The sequence below is a fragment of the Neophocaena asiaeorientalis genome, unplaced genomic scaffold, assembly GCF_003031525.2.
Source record: "Neophocaena asiaeorientalis asiaeorientalis breed wild unplaced genomic scaffold, Neophocaena_asiaeorientalis_V1.1 scaffold399, whole genome shotgun sequence".
NCBI classification, from domain to species: Eukaryota; Metazoa; Chordata; class Mammalia; order Artiodactyla; family Phocoenidae; genus Neophocaena; species Neophocaena asiaeorientalis.
The window spans coordinates 2,904,428-2,929,088 of NW_020173964.1; the positions used below are offsets into that span (position 1 = coordinate 2,904,428).

Here is a 24,661-nt window from a genome sequence, read left to right on the forward strand (position 1 = left end):
TGAATAATCTTGCATTGTATATATGTACCACGTCTTCTTTAACCATTCTTGTGTCAATGGGCATTTAGGTTGCTTCCATGACCTGGCTATTGTAAATAGTGTTGCAATGAACATTGGGGTGCATGTGTGTTTTTAAAATTATTATTAAATAGGAATTGCTATTTTAAAAAAATTTATTATTTTATTTATTTATTTATTTGGCTGTGTTGGGTCTTCGCTGCTGAGAGCAGGCCTTCTCTAGTTGCGGCGAGTGGGCTTTTCATTGCGGTGGCCTCTCGTTGTGGAGCATGGGCTCTAGGCACATGGGCTTCAGTACTTGTGGTTCGCAGGCTTTAGAGCACAGGCTCAGCAGCTGTAGCGCATGGGCTTAGTTGTTCCATGGCATGTGGGATCCTCCCATCCAGGGCTTGAACCTGTGTCCGCTGCTCCGGCAGGCAGATTCTCAACCACCATGCCACCAGGGAAGCCCACGTGTGTGTTTTTGAATTATGGTTTTCTCTGGGTATATGCCCAGGCTTGGGATTGCTGGGTCATATGGTAATTCTATTTTTAGTGTTTTTAAGGAAACTCCATACTGTACTCCATAGTGGCTGTATCGATTTACATTCCCACCAGCAGTGCAAGAGGGTTCCCTTTTCTCCACACCCTCTGCAGCATTTGTTGTTTCTAGATTTTCTGATGATGCCCATTCTAACCAGTGTGAGGTGATACCTCACTGTAGTTTTGATTTGCATTTCTCTAATGATTAGTGATGTTGAGCAGCTTTTCATGTGCCTCTTGGCCATCTGTATGTCTTCTTTGGAGAAATGACTGTGTAGGTCTTCTGCTCATTTTTTGATTGGGTTGTTTGTTTTTTTGATATTGAGCTGCATGAGCTGTTTATATATTTTGGAAATTGATCCTTTGTCCATTGATTTGTTTGCAAATATTTCCTCCCATTCTGAGGGTTGTCCTTTTGTCTTGTTTATAGTTTCTTTTGCTGTGCAAAAGCTTTTAAGTCTGCTGATCTTTTTTGACCCACCTCCTAGAGTAATGGAAATAAAACCAAAAATAAGCATGGTGTATCACATGATTGCTTTGTGAATATCGAAGAATCCTTGCATCCCTGGGATAAATCTAACTTGGTCATGGTGTATGATCATTTTAATGTATTGTTGGATTCAGTTTGCTAGTATTTTGTTGAGGATTTTTGCATCTGTATTCATCAGTGATATTGGTCTGTAATTTTCTTTTTTTGTAGTATCTTTGTCTGGTTTTGGTATCTGGGTGGTGGTGGCCTCATAGAGTGAGTTTGGGAGTGTTCCTTCCTCAGCAATTTTTTGGGGAGAGTTTGAGAAGGATGGGTGTTAGCTCTTCTCTAAATGTTTGATAGAATTCACCTGTGAATCCATCTGGTCCTGGACTTTTGTTTGTTGGAAGATTTTTAATCACAGTTTCAATTTCATTACTTGTGATTGGTCTGTTCATATTTTCTATCTCTTCCTGGTTCAGTCTTGTAAGGTTATACCTTTCTAAGAATTTGTCCATTTCTTCCAGGTTGTCCATTTTATTGGCATAGAGTTGCTTGTAGTAGTCTCTTATGATGCTTTGTGTTTCTACGGTGTCCGTTGTAACTTCTCCTTTTTCATTTCTAATTTTATTGATTTGAGTCCTCTCCCTCTTTTTCTTGATGAGTCCAGGTAAAGCTTTATCAATTATGTTTATTTCTCAAAGAACCAGTTTTTAGTTTTATTGATCTTTGCTATTGTTTTCTTTGTTTCTATTTCATTTATTTCTGCTCAGATGTTTATGATTCTTTCCTTCTGCTGACTTTGGGTTTTTTTTGTTCTTCTTTATCTAATTGCTTTAGGTGTAAGTTTAGGTTGTTTATTTGAAATGTTTCTTGTTTCTTGAGGTAGGATTGTATTGCGATAAACTTCCCTCTTAGAACTCTTTTGCTGCATTCCATAGGTTTTGGGTCATCATGTTTTCTTTGTCATTTGTTTCTAGGTATTTATTTTTTAACATCTTTATTGGAGTATAATTGCTTTACAGTGGTGTCTCTAGGTATTTTTTCATTTCCTCTTTGATTTCTTCAGTGATCTCTTGGTTATTTTGTAGCATATTGTTTACCCTCCACGTGTTTGTGTTTTTCACATTTTTTCTCCTGTAATTGATTTCTAATCTCATAGCATTGTGGTCGGAAAAGATGCTTGATATGATTTCAAGTTTCTTATATTTACCAGGGCTTGATTTGTGACCCAAGATGTGATCTATCCTGGAGAATGTTCCATGTGCACTTGAGAGGAAAGTGTAATCTGCTGCTTTCAGATGGAATGTCCTATAAATATCAATTAAATCTATCTGGTTTATTGTGTCATTTAAAGCGTGTGTTTCCTTATTAATTTTCTGTCTGGAATGTTTGTCCATTGGTGTCAGTGAGGTGTTAAAGTCCCCCACTATTATTGTGTTACTGTTGATTTCCCCTTTTATAGCTGTTAGCATTTGCCTTATGTATTGAGGTGCTCCTATGTTGGGTGCATGTATGTTTATAATTGTTATATCTTCCTTTTAGATTGATCCCTTGATCATTTTGTAGTGTCCTTCCTTGTCTCTTGTAACATCCTTTATTTTAAAGTCTATTTTATCTGATATGAATATTGCTACTCCAGCTTTCTTTTTATTTCCATTTGCATGGACTATTTTTTCCATCCCCTCACTTTCTGTCTGTATGTGTCCCTAGGTCTGAAGTGGGTCTCTTGTAGACAGCATCTATATGGGTCTTGTTTTTGTATCCATTCAGCAAGCCTGTGTCTTTTGGTTAGAGCATTTAATCCATTCACATTTAAGGTAATTATCGATATGTATGTTCCTATGACCATTTTCTTAATTGTTTTGGGTTTGTTTTTTTAGGTCCTTTTCTTCTCTTGTGTTTCCTGCTTAGAGAAACTCCTTTGGCATTTGTTGTAGAGCTGGTTTGGTGGTGCTGAATTCTCTTAGCTTTTGCTTGTCTGTAAAGCTTTTGATTTCTCCATCAAATCTGAATAAGATCCTTACTGGGTAGAGTATTCTTGGTTGCAGCTTCCTTCCTTTCATCACTTTAAATATATTGTACCACTCCCTTCTGGTTTGCTGCGTTTCTGCTGATAAATCAGTGGTTAACCTTATGGGGAGTTCCCTTATATGTTATTTTTTGTTTTTCCCTTGTTGCTTTTAATAATTTCTCTTTGTCTTTAATTTTTGTCAATTTGATTACTATGTGTCTGGGTGTGTTTTTCCTTCGGTTTATCCTGCCTGGGACTCCTTGCGCTTCCTGGACTTGGGTGGCTATTTCCTTTCCCATGTTAGGGAAGTTTTCAACTATAATCTCTTCAAATATTTTCTCAGGTCCTTTCTCTCTCTGTTCTCCTTCTGGAACCCCTATAATGTGAATGTTGGTGCATTTAATGTTGTCCCAGCAGTCTCTTAGGCTGTCTTCATTTCTTTTCATTCCTTTTTCTTTATTCTGTTCTGCAGCAGTGGTTTCCACCATTTTCTCTTCCAGGTCACTTAACTGTTCTTCTGCCTCAGTTATTCTGCTGTTGATTCCTTCTAGTGTATTTTTCATTTCAGTTATTGTATTGTTCATCTCTGTTTGTTTGTTCTTTAATTCTTCTAGGTCTTTGTTAAACATTCTTGCATCTTCTCGATCTCTGCCTCCATTTTTTTTTTCTGAGGTCCTGGATCTTCTTCACTATCACTATTCTGAATTCTTTTTCTGGAAGGTTGCCTATCTCCCCTTCATTTAGTTCTTTTTCTGGGGTTTTATCTTGTTTCTTCATCTGGTACATAACCCTCTGCCTTTTCATCTTGTCTTATCTTTCTGTGAATGTGGTTTTTGTTCCACAGCCTGCAGGATTGTAGTTCTTGCTTCTGCTGTCTTCCCTCTGGTGGATGAGGCTATCTAAGAGGCTTGTGCAAGCTTCCTGATGGGAGGGACTGGTGGTGGGTAGAGCTCGGGTGTCGCTCTGGTGGGCAGAGCTCAGTAAAACTTTAATCTGCTTGTCTGCTGCTGGGTGGGGCTGTGTTCCCTCCCTGTTGGTTGTTTGGCCTGAGGCCACCCAGCACTGAAGCCTGCAGGCTCTTTGGTGGGGCTAATGGCGGATTCTGGGAGGGCTTGTGCCAATGAGTACTTCCCAGAACTTCTGCTGCCAGTGTCCTGAAGGTGAGCCTTAGCTGCCCCCTGCCTCTGCAGGAGACCCTCCAACACTAGCAGGTAGGTCTGGTTCAGTCTCCTGTGGGGTCACTGCTCCTTCCCCCTGGGTCCTGGTGCACAGACTACTTTGTGTGTGCCCTCCAAGAGTAGAGCCTCTGTTTCCCCCAGTCCTGTCTAAGTCTTGCAGTCAAATCCTGCTGTCCTTCCAAGTCCAGTTCTCTGGGGATTACTTTTCCTATTTCCAGCCCCCCAGGTTGGGAAGCCAGACATGGGGCTGAGAACCTTCACTCCAGTGGGTGGACTTCTGTGGTATGAGTGTTCTCCAGTTTGTGATTTGCTCACCCAGCGGTTATGGGATTTGATTTTATTGTGATTGCGCCCCTCCTACCATCTCATTGCAGTTTCTCCTTTGTCTTTGGATGTGGGGTATGTTCTCTGGTGAGTTCCAGTGTCTTCCTGTCGATGATTGTTCAGCAGTTAGTTGTGATTCCGGTGCTCTCACAGGAGGGAGTGAGCGCATGTCCTACTCCGCCATCTTGAACCAATCTCTCAAAATTTGGCATGTTATGATGATTGGGGTTCAGTTTTTAAAAATTTTTTTAATTGAAGTATAGTTAATTTACAGTGCTATGTTAGTTTCAAGTGTACAGCAACATGATTCAGTTGCTGTACACCTGAACCATGATACATATATTCATATACATGATACGTATATTCTTTTTCAGATTCTTTTCCTTTATAGGTATTACAAGATATTGAGTATAGTTCCCTGTGCTGTACAGTAGGTCCTTGTTGTTTACTTGTTTTATATATAGTAGTGTGTATTTGTTAATCCCAAACTCCTAATTTATTTCTCCTACCCCTCCCTTGCTATCTATCCCCTTTGGTAACCATAAGTTTGTTTTCCATGTCTGTGAGTCATTTTCTGTTTGTTAAAGGGGTTCAGTTTTAATACGTTACTTTTTTGTTCATCAGAGCATCATTCGTTGTGATGAAGATGAAGCTCACGTTGCATCTGTATATTGCACTGTATGTGCAACCCACTTGTGCTCAGAGTGTTCCCAAGTTACCCATTCAACAAAGACATTAGCAAAGCACAGGAGAGTGCCTCTAGCTGATAAACCTCATGAGAAAACCATGTGCTCTCAGCATCAGGTGCATGCCATTGAGTTTGTTTGCTTGGAAGATGGCTGTCAAACTAGCCCACTCATGTGCTGTGTCTGCAAAGAATATGGAAAACACCAAGGTCACAAGGTATGAATATAGTTAAACTGGATGACTCTTACCTAGTTTACCAGCCCACCATTTATTTTCACTGACTTGGTTTTTTATGCTAAGAGTAGAGATCAAAGAAGAGGTAAATGGTGAATGAGTTGAGCTTGGTAGCATGCAAAGAAATGAGAGATTTATTTTCTGAATATTATAACAAAAATTTCAGAGTCCTCATGATTCTTTCTTCATTGAAAAATGGCTTTCCAGCATGAAACAAAAGTTCTTTTCTTTGTGTGCCTGTTTTTGTAATGCACTGGATTACTTTGATAATAATTATGTCTGTTGATGAACTAATGCTTGTGGTAAAATTTTAGAGAGGGTTTCTTGGATTCTTGTTTAGCAATAAATTGACTTCCTAATTTTAAATTATTTCTTTGAAAGGTAAATAGTTTTGGGGCGAAGGCAAATTAGTATTTCTTATGCTGTGTTTTTTGTAAATGTGTTATAACAGCCTCTTGCGGCTGATGGTTTTTTATTAATAGGAGCCATTTAAGTAGCATTTTATATCATTAGTCAATACTGTGAGTTCTTTTCTATAATTATGTTGCATCTTATAGCATTCAGTATTGGAACCAGAAGCTAACCAGATCCGAGCATCAATTTTAGATATGGCTCATTGCATACGGACCTTCACTGAGGAAATCTCAGATTATTCCAGAAAATTAGTTGGAATCGTTCAGCACATTGAAGGAGGAGAACAAATAGTGGAAGATGGAATTGGAATGGCCCACACAGAACATGTATGGGTTTTTTTCTTCCTTACCCTTTTCCTTGTCACTTTTTCACCTTGTAGGATTTATTGAGCAATTATATTGTGCCAGTACTGCACTGGTCACTGGAAATAAGTTTTTTAAAAAGTCTTTGTCTTTATGGAAATTTATAATCCATCATGGAAGAGAGCCAGTTTCAAGTGTGGTAACTGTTACTTTGTGGGGGAAGTACAGGATGCCCTGGCAGTGTGCATAAAAACAGCAATAACTTGGGTAGGTCGTAGAAGGCTTTCTAGAAGATGTGATGTCTAAACTGAGATTTGAAGGAATTTAGTCAGGGAGAAGAGTAGGGTGGGGAGTGAGTTGTTCCAGAGAGGGAAGCATATGTTAAAATACATGGAAGTGAGAATTGGACATATTGTAGAAACTTAACTAAGTTCACTATGGTTGAAGCTTTGAGTATTGGGGTGGGGCGTGGCAAGAAAAGATGTTGGAGAGTTAAGGGCCAAATCCTGCAGCATCTTGTTAGACATGTTAAAGAGTTTGGACTTTATCTTACAGGCAGTGATGAGCTGTTGAAGAATTGGCATAGGAATAACATAATCAGGTTTGCATTAAGAAAGGTTGCTCTTTAATATAAAAAATGGAGGAGCAACAAGATTGGAAGCAAGGAGACCTATTGTGAGGTTGCTGAAATTATCTACTTGAGAAATGTTTATGGCCCATAATACTAGAGTAGTGAGAATGGAGAGGAGTACATGGATTTGAGATTTTAAAGAAGTAGAATAGTGATTTACTGATAATATTAGTGATTCATTGATAATATTGATTGGATAGGCACTTTGCAGGGTCAGGCATAATGCTTAGATTTCTACCTTGCCCAACCTGGTGGATGGTGATATTGTGCTCTAGTGGGGAAGGAAGAAGAATTTGGGAGGGGATAATGGGACCAAGGTGATAAGTTTAATTTGGATGTTGAATTTGTTATTTCTGTGAGATGAAAGGAGATACCCTATGGTAAAATGAAGAGTCAGTGGGTGTTAGGAAGTGTGTCTAACTTTTAAGAAGTTTGGCTGTGGAGAGAAGGAAGGAACTTAGGTGGTAGTGGTAATTGCATTTTAAAATTGAATTATAGAGGAGAAAGGGATATTTTCAGATGGGAATATAAAGTACAGGGACAGACACAATGTAGTGTTTTTCTTTTGTAAAGAAACAAAGTTAAGCTAAGTCATTGGGGAATAATGCTAGAACTGCTCTCTGTCAAATATAGTAGCCATTAGCCTCCTGTGGCTATTTAAGTTTAAATTATTTAACAGTTCAAGAAAATACAGAATTTACTTCCTCAGTCTCACTAGCTACATTTCAAGTACATTTTACGTGCATGTAGCTGGTGGCTACCATATTAGTCAGCACAGATATAGAATATGTCTATCATCACATAAAATTCTATTGGACATTTTTGTGCTACAGTGGAAATATTTTATTTATTCCCTCAGCAAATATTTATTGAACACATCCAAAGTGATAGACACTGTTGAAGTCAAAAATACCTGCTTTTGCAAAGTTTACATTCTAATGTGGGGAGAGAGACAGTACATAAGTAAAATACAGAAGTATGTTATTAGATACTTTGGAGAAAAATAAGGGAAAGGGGGAATGCACTTTTATATGGGGTGTTTGAGGACAGGCTCCCTGAGAAGGGGCATTAAGCAGAGACCTAAAGGAGATGAGAAAGGGAACCATGCTAATATTTGGGGGAAGAGCATTCTAGGCAGAGAGAAGAGCAAGTACAGAGGCCCTGAAGTTGGAGTGTGCCTCGTGTGCTTAAGAACCTTTTAGGAGGTTGAGTTAGATAAATTAGAATGATTGATGGGGAGCATAGCAGGAGTTGAGGTCAGAAAGGTCCTTAAAGGCACTTGCTTTACTTTCTTCCAGGAATGCCCTTGAAGATATTCACATGGTTCCCTCTCTTACCTCTTTCAGGTCTTAGCTCAGATGTCTCTTTCCCAGGGAGTCTGTCGTTGAACATCCCCTATAAAGGACTTTGGCATTTACTCTGAGTGGGAAGCCACTGGAGAGTTTTGAGCAAAAGAATAATTATCATTCTGACTTAACATTTAAAAAGGATCAGTCTGGCTTCTGGGTGGAGAATACATTATAGGCAGCAGAGGTAAATCTAGTGAGCCCAATTAGGAGGCTATTATAATAATCAGGTGAGAGATGATAATGGTTTTAATCAGGTTGGCAGAGGTGAAGGTGGTGAGGCATGATCAGATTCTAGATATATTTTGAAGTCAGGAGAATTTGTTGAGAAACTAGTTGTGAGATACGAAAGAGAAGTGTTAAGGGTGACTCCAATTTTTTTAACTTGAATAACCTGGAAGATGGAGTTGCCATTTATTGAGATGGAGGAAACTAGGTTCAGGGTTGGGAGAGACTGGAGATTAGGTATTCCTTGTTGCTTGAAATGTCATTTAAACAGTTGGATATCCAAAGGCTGTGCTTAAGGGGAAAAATTTAGTGTGGAGATAAACATTTTGGGATTTTAAGGATATAGATTGTATTTAAATTTTCATTATTTCACATATAAAATCTTCGTTAAGGTTACAGTTGTTTAAAACTTACTTTTATTGCCTTAGGTACCAGGTACTGCGGAGAATGCCCGGTCATGTGTCCGAGCTTATTTTTCTGATCTACATGAAACTCTGTGTCGTCAAGAAGAAATGGCTCTAAGTGTGGTTGATGCTCATGTTCGAGAAAAACTGATTTGGCTCAGACAGCAGCAAGAAGATATGACTATTTTGTTATCCCAGGTTTCAACAGCCTGTCTCCATTGTGAAAAGACTTTGCAACAGGTGTGTGGTTTAAACATGATTAGGACATAGTTTAAGAAGGAGGATTTGTAAGCTTAAGTATATCATTACCAGAGGTACACACTAGTCTATTTTATTAATTTAATAAATATTTTTATATTATTACTCTGTGTTACTGTGGGCATTAACATTGTGCTTAGGACATGGTCTCTAACCTCAAATTGCTCCACTCAACCACATCAATGTCCTCTCTTTCATGTGTCTTCCCCACCATAAAACCATAGGTTCTAGAACCTCTCTAACTTCCTGTCATTCTTCAGTCATCCCAAGCCCTTTAACCCTTCTTTGCCAAGCATATACTATTCTTTCTGCTTGATGGGCTTATGTCTCCCTTTTCTGATATTGGAAATCCTTCTTCAAATGTTTGCTGTTCTTTGAAGCTACTTACTCTTCCTTGCTCCTTTTGTTTTTGTTTTTGGTGGTGGAGGTGGGGTGCCTTGCTAGCATGTACTCCCTATCTCTGCTCTAATTTATTGGTTCTCAACTTTGATGTCACAGAAAACCCGTGTTTTTTCATGGTTGACGTATCATAAGCAATTTGTTACCCAGTTTGCAGATAATGTGCTTTTAAAATAGATTTAAGGTTATTCTAACAAAAATGCCAGTCTTACTCATTACTGTTTTGGATCTGCCTTCATGATGTACAATTTAAGGCTAATTATTGCCCTAGGAATTCCTGGTAAGCTTCAGTCACTCATCTTTTGCTATATTGCTAATGATTGTGTTGATATCAAATCATCATAGAGCTAAACTTTTTACTGTTGTAGAGCTTTTTCTCTTAAATATCTGATTAGACTTAAATGAATGTGGCCAGGCTGTAACCACATCAGTCTTGAGTCCTTTAGTCCTTATCACATCGAATTGTAATAATTGATGTTTATGCCATTTATTAAGCTGTCTTTGAGCTCCAGTCCTGTTCTGTCCTCTGCTTTGTGATGCTGATACTGGAACTCTGCAAACCACATACCAGCTCTGCCAGCTGCCTCCATGCGATTTTAGGCTCTGCCAATAGCGGACAGTAGAAGGAAGCTGAAAGGTGGAGGTGGTTTCCTGTGCGTTCCCATTTGCTTGGGGTTCCTGTGAATGACACTGCTCATACTACGAGACCACTTTCCTTAGAGATCCGAATTTCAGCTCCATGAGATCCCTCCTATAAGTTTTTAAGTTTTAATAATTCTAGCATCTCTCCTTTATTCTCCCAGCCCTGAGGGTGGTAGCTGTTTCCTACAGTTGTTTGCTCCATGATACCTCAGAGTTCTTTTCACCCTTTCAGTTGCCTACTTAATAACTACACCTAGTTAACAGTTCTTCATATTAATATTTTCTATTCATATGACTATTGTGGTTTTTATCTCCTGATTCGAACCTAATGATACAATATGCACATTCTGGATGTATCTATCCAGATACAAAGAATTTAGAGATACAAAGAGCCTAATAAATACTTGTTCAGCTCAAGCTACACAGCAAAATTAGAAATGGATCATGTCCTAAATCATACTTACGTGAATACTTCAAAGTATTTTTATATTTATTTTATTAAAAAGAAAGCTCATAGTTAACTGAAGTATTTAGAAGTATTTTAGAGTTTCTGAAGCATTTTGTCAAAGTGACTGATAATTGTTAATGACATGGTATTATCTCACTGTGTTAACGCAGATGAAATTGGGGTCTTAGATTCATTCTTCATATGGACCTATTAGTTTTGTTCTGATTTATAGACAGAGAACCCTAATCTCAATCAATATTCTTAAAAGTTCCTGCCACAGAGATAACTGAACAGAGGAATGGATGGAACATCACATATATATTACCAATTTTGAGAACAAAATCATCCCTCCCCTCCAGAAAAAATTGATGCATCATCTAAGTTCAAGGCATAATACTGAATGGTTAGGATTTGTTTATTAGGCAAATATTTGTTGTGTGCCTACTATGTGCCATGTATATTCTAGGTACATGGAATATGTCAGTAAACAAAGCAAGCAAAAAGCCATAATCTTGTGGAATTAGCATCCTAACAAGGAGAAGGCAGACAATAAGCCATAACCATATCTAATAAGTAAATTATATAGTATGTTAAAAAGTGATAAGAGCTAAGGGAAAAAGAAAAAGTATGAGGGTACAGCAGATTGTATTTTTAAATAGGGTAAGCATCACTGAGAGAAGGTGAGATTTGAACAGAGACTCAAAGGGGAAGAAGGTGAAGGGAACTAGCTCACACCTTAATGAAGAAGATTTCAGCTGAGGAACTGGTTAGAGCAAAAACCCTAGGGTCACATGCCTGGTGTATTTGAGGAACAGCAAAAGAGGGCACTGTTGCTGGAATAGAGTAAGCGATGGAGAGAGTAATAGGAGCTGAAATTAGAGATAATAGGGAATTATATGTAAGGAGGGCCTTGTGGGCCATTGGAAGGACTTCAGTTTTTACTGATTGAATTGGGGAAACCATTGTGGGGTTTTGAGCGCAAGAATGATATGATCTTACTTAAAAGGATCTGGCTGATGTGTAAAAAATAGATTGAAGGAGGGCAAAGATGGAAGGAAGGAGCTCAATGGTTAGAAGACCGTTGTAGAATTCCAAGTGAGAGAGGATAGTAGCTTGGATCGTGAGGGCTAGAAGTACCCAAATTTTGGATATCCAGTAGGATTTGTTGACAAATTGTACGTGGGAATAAGGGAGGAGAAGGCAAGAGTCTTTGAGAAGACTCAAAGTTTTTGTTCTGGCAATTGGAACAACCAAATTGCTATCACCTAATTTGAATATGCAACTGTGAGCAAAAACTGACAACACCGCTTCTCTCATGGAGCTTAAATATTGTTGGGAGATCTCTGTCTTATGAAGAATACATTGGTATATGTATAGAATATCTCTGGAATAATATTTGAGAAACTGAAAAGTGCTTAGCTTTGAGGAGAGGGCCTGGGAATCTAAAGTGAGAGGGAGACATCACAGTTTGACCTTTAGTCTTTTTTTTTTAAACCGATACATGTATATCTTAAATTATTTAAAAAACTTTTTATAGGAGTACAATATATATATATATACAGAAGTACGTGCATAAGTGTTCAGCTTGCTGAATTTTCAGACTGGACATTACTGTGTAACGAGCATCCAGATCAAGTAACAGAACATTACCAACCCCAGAAGCCCCTCAGACTCTCTTCTAGTAACTACGCGCCTTTCCTCCTAAGGATAAACCGCTATCCTGATTTCTAATATATACCTTGTTTTGGCCTGTTTTGGTAATTAATGAAAGTGGGAATCATGCAGTGCAAGCTCTTCATGTCATTTCTTCCCTTACCGTATGTTTGTGAAATTCATATCATCACATGTAATTGTAGTTCATTCTTACCTGAATGAACCTGTAGTTCATTCAACCATGCATTTTGGTTGTGTTGCATTTGTGAATATACCATACTTTATTTATCTATTCTTCTATTGATGGGCTCTTAAATTATTTATTAATGCCTGATTATTGTTAACTTAGTCAAATTTATACATAAGTTAACTTTCAATACTGTAATGTTAAATGAGCTTTTCTTGAGTTTTAGTGATATCTCTGTTTTCGTTGTTTCTTTAAAAAGTTTATAAGAAATATCATCTTCTCTTTTCTAGGATGATTGTAGAGTTGTCTTAGCAAAACAAGAAATTACAAGGTTACTGGAAACGTTGCAAAAGCAGCAGCAGCAGTTTACAGAGGTTGCAGATCACATTCAGTTAGATGCCAGCATCCCTGTCACTTTTACAAAGGTAATATATTCTATACTTTGTTTTTAGGTGTGTTTTTGAATAAATCATAATTGTTTTACATTCCATGATAATCAACTAAGAGACAACTAAGAAATGAACCACAGAATTAGGGAAAAAAAATTACTGTATCAGTGGAAAATAGAAGGTGGTATAATGAGTCTCCCTGTATTATCACCTACTTGAACAATTAAAAACTTTTAATTTCATCTACCCTTTCCCCTAGTCTCTTTCTACCTACAGTCTCCCAGGTTATTTTGAAACAAACCCCAGCATATTTCATCCTAATATATCATTTCATCTATGTAATATTTTCACGTTTCTAAAACACGGATTCTGTTCTCTTTTTCAAAACACAACAAAATTAGAAATGGATCATGTCCTAAATAATACTCTCTAATAATATCTATTAGATTTCCCAGATTGTTAAAAAAAATTTTTTTAGGTTTGAGACAAAATCCAGCAAGGTGTGTATTTGGCATTTGGTTCATATGTTTTGGTCTCTTTTCAAGTGGATTCCCCCTAATTTAAAAAGGTACATGTATTCCATTTTGCTCTCTAGTTTTAGAGAGTGGCTTTTTTTTTTTAATTTATTTATTTTTGGTTGCGTTGGGTCTTGGTTACTGTGCGCAGGCTTTTTCTACTTGCAGCGAGCGGGGGCTACTCTTTGTTGTGGTGCGCGGACTTTTCACTGCAGTGTCTTTTCTTGTTTCGGAGCACGGGCTCTAGGCGCGTGGGCTTCAGTAGTTGTGGCTCGCGGGCTCTAGAGCGCAGGTTCAGTAGTTGTGGCGCCCAGGCTTAGTTGCTCCACGGCATGTGGGGTCTTCCCGGACCAGGGCTGTAACCCATGTCCCCTGCATTGGCAGGAGGATTCCTAACCACTGCCCCACCTGGGAAGTCCTAGGGAGTGGCTTTTAAAACTTTTTAAATCTCGTTTTATAATTATGTGAAACATTCACATGGTCCAGAATCAAATCTACAAAGCAAGGTTCATTCAGAGAAGTCTAACTTATATTCCTGACCCTGCCACCCTTTTCTTCCCTTCTCCATAGAAAACCATTAAGAATTTTTGTTAGTTTTATTCGTCATTTTAAAAAAGTAGAGAAATATATTTGCATGCACACTCCCCATTTTTTTTTAGTTTTTTATTTTTTTTTGCGGTACGCGGGCCTCTCACTGTTGTGGCCTATCCCATTGCGGAGCACAGGCTCCAGACGCGCAGGCTCAGCAGCCATGGCTCACGGGCCCAGCCGCTCCGCGGCATGTGGGATCTTCCCGGACTGGGGCACGAACCCGTGTCCCCTGCATCGGCAGGCGGACTCTCAACCACTGCGCCACCAGGGAAGCCCCACACTCCCCATATTTAAAGGTAGAATACTGTACCTACTTCTCCAACTTGTACTTTTCACTGAAGTGTACATCCTGGAGGTCAGTCCATAGCAGTATATAGTGACATTTTCTGTTCCCTTTTACAGCTGCAAGGTACTTTATTGTGAGGATGTACATTTTTTTATTATGGTGAAAAACACATAATATAAAATTTACCATCTTAACCATTTTTTAAGTGTTTAGTTCAGTATTGTTAAGTGTGTTCACATTGTGTGAAACATTTCCAGAAAATTTTCATCTTGAAAAACTGAAACTATACCTTCTAAACAATGACTCCCCTGTTACCCGCTTCTCACTAGCTCCTGGTAACCACCACTCTACTTTCTATTTCTTTGTATTTGACTGCTCTAAATTTATCATGCAAGTGGGATCATATAGTATTTGTCTTTTTGTGACTGGCTTATTTCACTTAGCATTATGTCCTTAAAGTGCACCCATGTTGTAGCATGTGACACAATTTCCTTCTATTTTGTCTAAATAATATTCCATTGTTTGTATATACCACATTTTGTATCCATTCATCTATCGATGGATATTTGGGTTACTTCACCTCTTGGCTATTGTGAATAGTGCTGCTATGAACATGGGTGTACAGATATCTCTTTGAGGCTTTGCCTTCAATTCTTTTGGATAAATTCCCAGAAGTGGGACTACTGGATCATATGGTAGTTCTATTGTTAATTTTCTGAGGAAATGCTATACTGTTTTCCATAGTGGTTGCATCATATTATGTAAATCCCACCAAAAGTGCATGAGGGTTCCAATTTCTCCACATTTTCACCAACACTTGTTATTTTCTGTTTGTTCTGGGGGGGTTTTTTGATAGTAAAACAGGATGGCTTACACTAGTAGCCATTCTAATTGGTGTAAGGTGATATCTCATTGTGGTTTTGATTTGCATTTCTCTAATGATAGTGATGTTGAGTATCATTTTCATATGCCTCTTGGCCAGTTCTTTGGAGAATTTTGTACAAGTCCTTTGCCTGTTTTTCTATTGAGTTATTTGATTTTTTTGTTGTTGAGTTGTAGGAGTTCTTTTTATATTCTGGATGTGAATCTATTATCAGATACATGATTTGCAAGTATCTTCTCCCATTCTGTAGTTTGTTTCTTCACTCTACTGATTGTGTCCTTTTATTCACAAAATTTTTAAGGTTGATCTAGTCCCATTTGTTTATTTTTGCTCTTGTTGATTGTGCTTTTGATGTCATATCCAGGAAATCATTGCCAAATCCAACGTTATGGAGCCTTTCTTCTGTGTTTTCTTCTAGGAGTTTTGTAGCTTTGGTTCTTATGTTTAGGGCTTTAATTCATTTATTTATAATCCAAGTATTTATAGTTGTTATATATTCTTTCTATATTTGCCCTTTTATCATTATATAATGAACTTCTTTGTCTCTTATAACAGTTTCTGACTTAAAATCTATTTTGTCTGATATTAGGATAGCCACCCCTGCTCTCTTCTGGGTATGATTTGCATCTCAAAGATTTGCATCTCTTTCCATCCTTTCACTTTCAGACTATGTATTTTCTTAGCTATAAAGTGAGTCTCTTGTAGATAGCATATTTTTGGATCTTGGTTTTTCACGCATTTAGTCAAGCTGTGTCTTTTGAGTGGAGAGTTAAGTCTGTTTAAAGTAATTATTGATAGGTAAATACTGTTGTCATTTTGTTCATTGTTTTCTGCATAACTTGATAGTTTTTTTTGTTTCACCTTTCCTCTTTCATTGCCTTCTTTTGTGTTTTATTGATTTTTTTATAGTGTCATATTTGATTCCCTTCTCTTTTCCTTTGGTGTATATTCTGTGGATTTTTTGTGTGTGTGGTTACCATTGCAATTACATAAAACATCTTAGTTATAACATTCTATTTTAAACTGATAGCAGTTTAACTTCAGTTGCATACGAAAACCCTATTCTTTCACAGCTCCATCCCCCTGTACTTTATGTTATTGATGTCACAAATTACATCTTTATTGTACACCTGTTAGCACAGGCTTATAGTTTTTTTCATGTGTTTGTTATTTCAATTCTGTGAAGAATTAAATTTATGCACCCAAATTATAATACAGGTTACTATTTTTCCATGTAGTTATTGTTATCATTTTAGATTTTCATATGGCTTCATGTTGCTGTCTAGCGTCCTTTCATTTCAACTTGAAGGACTCCTTTAGCATTTCTTATAGAGCAGGTCTAGTGGTAATGACTCCCTCAGATTTTGTTTTTCTGGGAAAGTCTTGATTTTTCCTTCATTTCGAAGGACAGTTTTGCCATATATAGCATTCTTGGTTGACAGTTTTTTTCTTTCAGCACTTTGAATGTATCATCCCACTCTTTCTGGCCTGCAGTGTTTCTGCTGAGAAATTTGTTAATCATCAAATTTATGTGATGAGTCACTTTTCTCTTGCTGCTTTCAAGATTATCCTGTTTTTGACTTTTGACAGTTGGATTATAATGTGTCTCAGTGTGGGTCTCTTTGGACTTAGATATCTGAGTTGGAACTGAGCTTCTAGAATTTTTATGTCCATTTCTTTCCTCAGATTGGGAAGTTTTCAGCCATTGTATCTTCAAGTAAGATCTCTTTGCCCCTTTATTTCTGTATCCTCCTTCTGGGATTCCCATTCCCATATGTCTCTTAGGGTCTTTTCACTTTTCTTCATTCTTTTTTCTTTTTCCTCCTCTAACTCCATTAGTTCAGATTACATGTCTTTTAAAAAACTAATCCTTGCAAAAATCCTATGTAAGTTTGGTACAATTTTTAATCTCCATTTTACAGATGGGAGAAGTCAGGCAGAGAGGTCATGCAGCTAGCAATATATACAAGTATGTTCATTGCAGCATTATTTGTAATATCAAAAAATCAGAGATGACCTAATATCTCTCAGTTGGTGATTGGTTAAATAGTGGTACATGGAATATAATAAAGCAATTAAAAGAAAAAGGTAGGTCTATATGTTTTGAAATGAAAGGATTCTATAATGTACTATTGAGTGCAAAAAGTAGTTGCAGTGTGTATTTTTTTTTTTTTAAGTATATCTGATTTGTGTATGTTAACCAATGTCTGCACAGGAAGATATCTTGAGGGATATATGTGAAACTGTTAACAGTGGATATTTATGGGAAGTGAGTATCACTTTTCATTTTTAATTAATACATTTAACACAGAATGAAAAATCTTATTTAAAGAAGATTCAGTTGAGTTAGAAAATCTGGGAAAAATAAGTGGGTATGTGTATTTTTTTTAACTTATATAAAAACAAAGTAAGTAGTAAGTTTTACTAAGCTAAGATTTAGCAAAGCAATGAGGATTGATTTCCTCTTTCTAAAGATCAGAATAAGGGTATTTTAATAGGGGACTATAACTTTGATTTTAATGGATTAAGGAATGAGTAGGAGACACAATAATTAACAAAGGTATTTTATAAATAAAAGTGTAAGTACTAATACTTTTAACTCCATATCAAAATAAAAAGATTAATTTTTTAAAAAATTATAGGACAATAGAGTTCACATTGGACCCAAAATGGAAATTCGAGTTGTTACGTTAGGATTAGATGGTGCTGGAAAAACTACTATTTTGTTTAAATTAAAACAGGATGAGTTCATGCAGCCTATTCCAACAATTGGTAAGTATAAGTATTGCTTTTACCTTAATGGACATTTTACAGACAAACCCTAGCTTTCAGCTAAGTTCTTTGGGACTTATTTTATGTCAGTCTGGTTTGGAGATTGGCTCTAAGACACCAGCATTTCAGAGAAAAAATGCAAGATTCAGTGGCTGTGGGATTGAAATGTGGATGGGGAGGATAGCAAGAAGGAACAGAATATTGGTGGGACAGTTGGAAGGAATAAAGGATTGATAACCCTGCTGAGGATTAGGGTAGTGATGCAGATCTGGTACTTGGGTGTCAAGGTCTTAAGGACTCTGGTGGATTAGAGGGCTAACCCTGGTTAAAGGTATACATTTCCCCACGCATGTTTGTCACGAGTGGAGCTGGTTGCGGAGCAGTAGATAGTGCTGTATGCAGATAATTTGTAAGTCACAGTTATAAACAGGGTTGCCTGTGTTTGGTGTGTAAATGTAAGTTCAGTATTAAAGTAAGTTTTTTTAAAAACAGGTTTTAATGTGGAAACTGTAGAATATAAAAATCTAAAGTTCACCATTTGGGATGTAGGTGGAAAACATAAATTAAGACCATTGTGGAAACATTATTACCTCAATACCCAAGGTAAGAGTGTAAAAATTACATCTTAATTTTTCAGATTTTTAGGATGCCAGTTCAGTTTTCAATTCATTGATTTAGCTAATAAAACTGATATTTTAGCATTGATTAAAAACGTGACTATACCTTTAAATATTGGTAGCAAGCTCCACATTATTAAGAAAATTAAGGTGGATAGACTGGGTTATGTACTCTGGTTTATTTCATGAAAAACCATAATTTAGCATAAAGACCAAATTTATCTTATATATGTAGGTAATTAAGGGTACTTTCCCCTTGCTGCTCTTAACAGTTAAAGTATATTATTAGTGTTCATGAGAGCATGATCACTGGCAATATTGTGTTATAGGGTTGAATTTGTGGTATATAGTTCTCTTGCTCTATTCAATTAAATTCAACTCAACAGTTATCCCATTATAATCTCTCAATAGCTCCACTCCTTCATTTCTATTCACAATTAGTTATTATCTGCAGAAGAAACTACAGTGGTTTGCTTTTGACCAAACTGTGTTATATCACATATATTCCACTTAGCATTTATTCACACTTGGGCCCCATTCTACACTTTGCCTCTTATACCCCAACATAAAGCTTATTATGTTCATGCTACCTGTTGCATATGTCATCCTATTTTCCACCTAGAAGAAAGACTAGATAATTTTTACTTTGGGATTCTTGATATTAAGTTTAGTATGAGACAGTGATTTAGGGGACAAAATGGAATTTTGAACATGAGGAATGGTTGAAAGTCTGGGATGTTTAGCTACCATAAGGTAGCTGGAAAGATTTCAAAAGAGAATTAATTCAGTAGATATTTATGAAGTTTCTGCTGTGTATTTTGAGCACAATCTGTGGAAAGTGCTGTGCCGGGCACCTAGAGAGAATACTTGGGAGAGATAAAGATGGTGATTTATTTATTTTTAAAACACTATCTTTTGGTAAAGCAAGTAGTAATCGAAGAAATAACATCAGTAGGTAGATCATAAGAGCTACATTTTCATTCATTAAGAGAAATATATTAAATCATATGCACAACAATCTGTGTTTGGTAGGCAAGCATTGTAAATCCTGTTACAGAGGGGGAAACAAAAGCTGAAAAGTTAGGCGAACTGTTTGAGATTATATCATTGATTATTGCTAGGTGTTCCTGTAATAAGCAGCCTTTCTGTGAAAATAATGATGGTAGACTAACCATAATATATTAATGAGAACATTAAAATATTTAGTCCATTTACTGAAATTTAACAAGTGACTAAATGAATATTTTTCTCTTTTTTTGGTAGCTGTTGTATTTGTTGTTGATAGCAGTCATAGAGACAGAGTTAGTGAAGCACACAGTGAACTTGCAAAGTTGTTAACAGAAAAAGAACTCCGAGATGCTTTGCTACTGATTTTTGCTAACAAACAGGTAACACATTTTTATTTCAGAATATTTATTTTAGCATTCCACATTATAAGTAGCTGTTAAGATTTCAAGGGAAATAATTCAGTAGATATAAAACTTCTGCTCTGTATTTTGAGTACAATCTATATGGAAGGTGCTGTACTTGGTACCTTGGAATATACAGAAGGAAATAAAGTAGTTGATGCTCACTAGAAACTCCTATGTATTTAGGTGAGCATGTTGTGTATATTTTTAATACAAAGAAAATTGCTAAGTGACCTCAGTAATATTAACAGTGTTAAGGAAAATTGGAGAGTAGTTCTAGAGGTGGTATTTTGTAAGATTTGTAAAAAGTAGGATTTGAATTGAAACTATAAGAGTTGAAATTATGGATAAGACTTTGAGTTAATTTGTGAAGGAAAGAACACTGCAGGCAGGAAAAAGTATATTTAGGGAGCACGAAGGAGATCTGTATGTGAGGGGTAGGTAGAGGATGAAGACATTCTAGAGTAACAGAGGAGGTTGTGTGATAAAGGCCTGACAGGGCCAGGCTGAGAAATTTAGGTTATATTCTATGAGTAAAGGAGAACCATTAAAAGTTGGTGGTAAGATCATATTAGTGTTTTAGGATTGTAATTTTGGGGGTAGGATGTAGAATTAATCAGGGGCAAGGGAATAGAGACAGGCAGATGCAGTAAATTGCTGCAGTAATTCAAGTGACAGTTAACAAGATCCTGAATTAAAGGAATGGAAGGGTAGAAGCAGACTGAAGAAACTTTATGGACATAGAATAGTTAGAATTTGGTGACCAAATGGAGAGGATGAAGGACGGGGAGTAGCTGAAGATTCTTAGATTTTGGGACTAAGCTTCTGGGAGGATGAGAATGCTTTTCTTTAGTGCAATAGGGGGGCTTAGATGTCATAAGAAGGAAGAGTAGGATGGACAGGGAATTTCCCCTTAATAAAAAAAAAAAAGCAAACCATTAAGAGCTGATATACTTCACTTTATTTATGATTAAAGATATGCAAATAAGACAGAGTGAAATTTTCCACTTATCATATTGTTAAAGATGAAAATGTTTGATAATCCTCAGACCTGCATACACTGCTGGTGTGGTTATTAAAAGGAGACATTTTCTTGGAGGGCAATATGGCAGTACTTTGTCAAAGTTTTAGGTGCATATACCCTTTTACCCTGTAATTCTATCTCTAGTAATGTATTCTGCAAAGAGATATCCTAAGGTTATCTTAGAGATAATTTTGTAAATGTATGTATGTAAAATACATGTTTATATGAATGTGTATGCATATGTAATAGCACATAAGCACACATCTTCAATCTAAATATTCGGTATAGGACTGGTTAAGAAAATTATGTTGCACCTACAGTGGAATGCAATACAGATGTTAAAAATAATATGGAAAATCTGCTTGTCCTGATAATGGAAAGATATCTTTATTTTCAAGATATGTGTTAAGTAAAAAAAAAAGAGAGTATGTTCCTGTTTATTTGCGTGAGTGTGCATGGCAGTTTTCTGAAAAATATGAAAGAAGTTGTTACTGATGATTGCTTCTGAGAAGAAGGGGGTATTTGGAGAGCTTTTTTTTTTTTTGCTGATCGTTGCTTCTGGGAAGAAGGGGTATTCAGAGGTATTTGGAGAGGTTTTTATTTTTATTTTTTGGCTGTGCCACATCTTAGTGTCCTAAGGGATTGAACCCGGGCCCCTGGGAGCAAGAGTGCTGAGTCCTAACCACTGGACCACCAGGGAATTCCGTGGAGAGTTTAATAAACTCTTTACTATATAAACCCTATGTAAAAGCCATTTCTTACAATGTACATGTATTAATTTTTTTTTAATTGATGCCTTATAATGACCTCGGCAGTTTTTTCGCTCAGGGGGCACAGCCTTTATTGATTTCATTGCAAGACTTCTTACAGACTATCTATATTATAACCAAAACTCAAATTTTTTCTCATTAATCTCAAAATAATTACTGAAAGTTGAATTTAGGTTTTAACTTTAGTATAGGCTTCTGTTGGAATGGTACCAACAGAACTGTAAATAAATAACAATAATTACAAATATGATAATTTTGATGGACTGATTAAAATTCTGATGTGTATATATCTTTCAGGACGTTGCTGGAGCTCTGTCAGTAGAAGAAATCACTGAACTTCTTAGTCTCCATAAATTGTGCTGTGGCCGAAGCTGGTATATTCAGGGCTGTGATGCTCGAAGTGGTATGGGACTGTATGAAGGGTTGGACTGGCTCTCACGGCAACTTGTGGCTGCTGGAGTATTGGATGTTGCCTGATTTTAAATGCAGCAGTTGTTTAAAGTTTTGTGGTTATGAGTTATTTTGCACGTAATATGATGTAAGAAATTATACATCTCAAAGGTAGTTAATTTACGATGTATATATAAAAGGAATTTTAGTTTGGGAATTCAGTACAATATCACTTTTAAAAAACTGTAGTAAAATTTAAATATCTGATGGAGCAGATTAAATTGGATTAAATAGGGACTTACTGGGTATACATTTTTTTTCAACGTACAATAGTTTTTCAGATTATATGTGACCCATATATTGGGAAAGAAGTAGTCACAAAGAGTAGGTGAAAGTTTATTCTTTCCAAGGAAAAAGGATAGCCAACTGAATGCCTAATGGAACCTCTGTATGAAGCAAGTGAAGCATGGCTTCTTCAACTTGGCTTTTCACTGGATTTTGGCAGTATTTAGTAGCAAAACTGGCAGTGACTTAATGAAATACAATTCAAACTGCATCTTTGAGTAATAGGATTACTTTAACGTTCAGTATAACAGAACACGTTTAATGCTAAGAACTATAAGCTATAGAAAATTAATATTTTATAGTGTTTTATTAAAGCTCTCCTAAAGCCTTTTGTATAAAACCCAGTGAGTCAGAATGAAATGTAATCTAACTAGGCCTGATGTTCGATTAGTGCTACACTGAAGAACAATTAATAATAAAATTGTGAAAGTCAGTTATATTCTAGTTGATCTTCACTTATGAAAGACCCATTTGCAGGGCTGAACCTGAATGTATTATTTCCCAGGTCAGAGCTCTAAATTCGTCCTTCTGTTTTTCAGTATATTTAAAGTACTTAGCATTATGTCTTTTAAAAATAATATTGCATCTTCAGTGAGAATGACTATAGGTAAAATGTAGTAAGTTACACACAGAAACGAGGGTTGGTTTTACATAAAAGGTAGAGATATAAGTAGAAAACTACCTCTACCACAGAGAAGTTATTTATGCAGTGGAAAATGCTTATTACAATTACTTTAAAATGTTTTCCCAAAATAAGTGTATTTATGTTAACAATAAATGTGATCAAGGCTTTTCATGACAAGGCCTTGAAAAGTTGTTTGAGAAACAACATGTCTAAGGAAAAGAAATGTTCAAAAAGTTTACATCACATTTATTATGCAGTGTTGAGTAGAAGTTTAAAAAGTTTGTGCTCTTTACTGTTTTTCATTTTTTAAGGAAACTCCCTTATTATGGCAGTACGATTTATATTTAAACATACCTAGGTTGAATTTTATGGTTTTTGTTTTTCTTTTTAAATGCTCTTTATACTTTAGGATGAGGTTAAATCCTAAACCTTATTATTTGAAACGCTATGAGGACATTGATGTCTGACGGTAAGATGTGACTCCTGGGTGGCACTGTTTTGGTTCAGTCTCTTCAAATGTACTTTTGTTTAAAAACAACAAAACTTTTAGAAAACAAAGCATTAAAAAAAAAGTCTGTCAGTATTATGGGCAGTGTGTAAATAAGTAATATTACATCCTTTGTTTTTCAAGTAAAAGGTCATGCTGTTACAAGTGTAGTTTGTGCATGTAAGTTAATACTTCTGAATTAAATTAACATTTGACTGATTGCAATAACTGTGAAAAATAAAAAAGGTGTTACATTTGCCTGTGAGCCCTTGAACTGTTTTCTCTACTAGGTAATTGGAAAAAAGAAGTCTAACACTAACATGTAAACTTGCATTTTTCTTGTAAATTAAGTTTGTTTTACCAATTTTGCTTAACTTTAAAATCCACATTCCTAGCATATTTCTAAAACACAATTTAAAAATTGTGTTTAGACTTGATTATAACATACATGATAGTACTGTTTGTTAGTATTTTTTTAAGAAATACTTTTCTCAGGCTCTTATTACTATTTGTGGTTGTATTCTTTCACTAATTATTAGTTAAGATTGTGCTTGCTAGTTCCCTCTGGGAAATATCAAACTTCAGAGAGGTTTTAAATGCAGTCTATTTGGATTTGCCTCCTGGCACTGAATTTCTGTATCAAGCCTAAATATTATTGTATGGTTTATGTAAAGCAGGTTTTTCAAGTGTGTAGTCTTGGTCTGTAATTCTGGAATGCTTTATAATTACTAGAAGCTGTTATTTGCATTACACATATGATCAGTATAGACAGCAATAAAATGTTAAAATCATTTTAAAGAAGTCCTATTATTATTCTAAAAATTCTGTTTCTTGAACCATCTATATAGTAGTATTGCTAGTAACCAACTAAAGTTGTATTTGTGCTGTGGTTAAGAGAAAACAAAATGGGATAGGGATTGACTTGTATGACAAATTTGAGATATACTTTATTAAAAATTTAGAAATACCATTCTGTCATTCCATATTTGCAATTTGTCAAATTTAAGTATTATAACTGTAGTGTTTTTAGAGAGCTAAAATTTTGCATTGAACAAAGTGACATTATTGCTTTTTAAATTTAACCTTGTTTCACACAAGAACATAGCATTTTAAATAACTGTTTTTAGAAGAGGGCTTGGAAAACTTAGTTATATCCGATGAGCTAATGTTGCTAAAACACTTTTTTTTTTTTTTTTTTTC

At 36.1% G+C, this 24,661-nt stretch overlaps 1 protein-coding gene across 1 annotated transcript in view; it reads left to right on the forward strand.

Moving 5' to 3' along the window:
- TRIM23 (tripartite motif containing 23) overlaps nucleotides 1-23,719 on the forward strand; it is a 38,133-nt gene extending 14,414 nt beyond the window's left edge. Inside the window, exons 4-11 of the mRNA XM_024753067.1 lie at nucleotides 5,150-5,428; nucleotides 6,004-6,186; nucleotides 8,796-9,011; nucleotides 12,649-12,783; nucleotides 17,665-17,794; nucleotides 18,287-18,397; nucleotides 19,675-19,799; nucleotides 21,912-23,719. Coding sequence (XP_024608835.1) covers nucleotides 5,150-5,428; nucleotides 6,004-6,186; nucleotides 8,796-9,011; nucleotides 12,649-12,783; nucleotides 17,665-17,794; nucleotides 18,287-18,397; nucleotides 19,675-19,799; nucleotides 21,912-22,091 — 1,359 coding nt within the window. The 3' untranslated portion in view covers nucleotides 22,092-23,719. The remainder of the gene's footprint in view (nucleotides 1-5,149; nucleotides 5,429-6,003; nucleotides 6,187-8,795; nucleotides 9,012-12,648; nucleotides 12,784-17,664; nucleotides 17,795-18,286; nucleotides 18,398-19,674; nucleotides 19,800-21,911) is intronic.
- The last annotated feature ends 942 nt before the right edge of the window (nucleotides 23,720-24,661 follow it).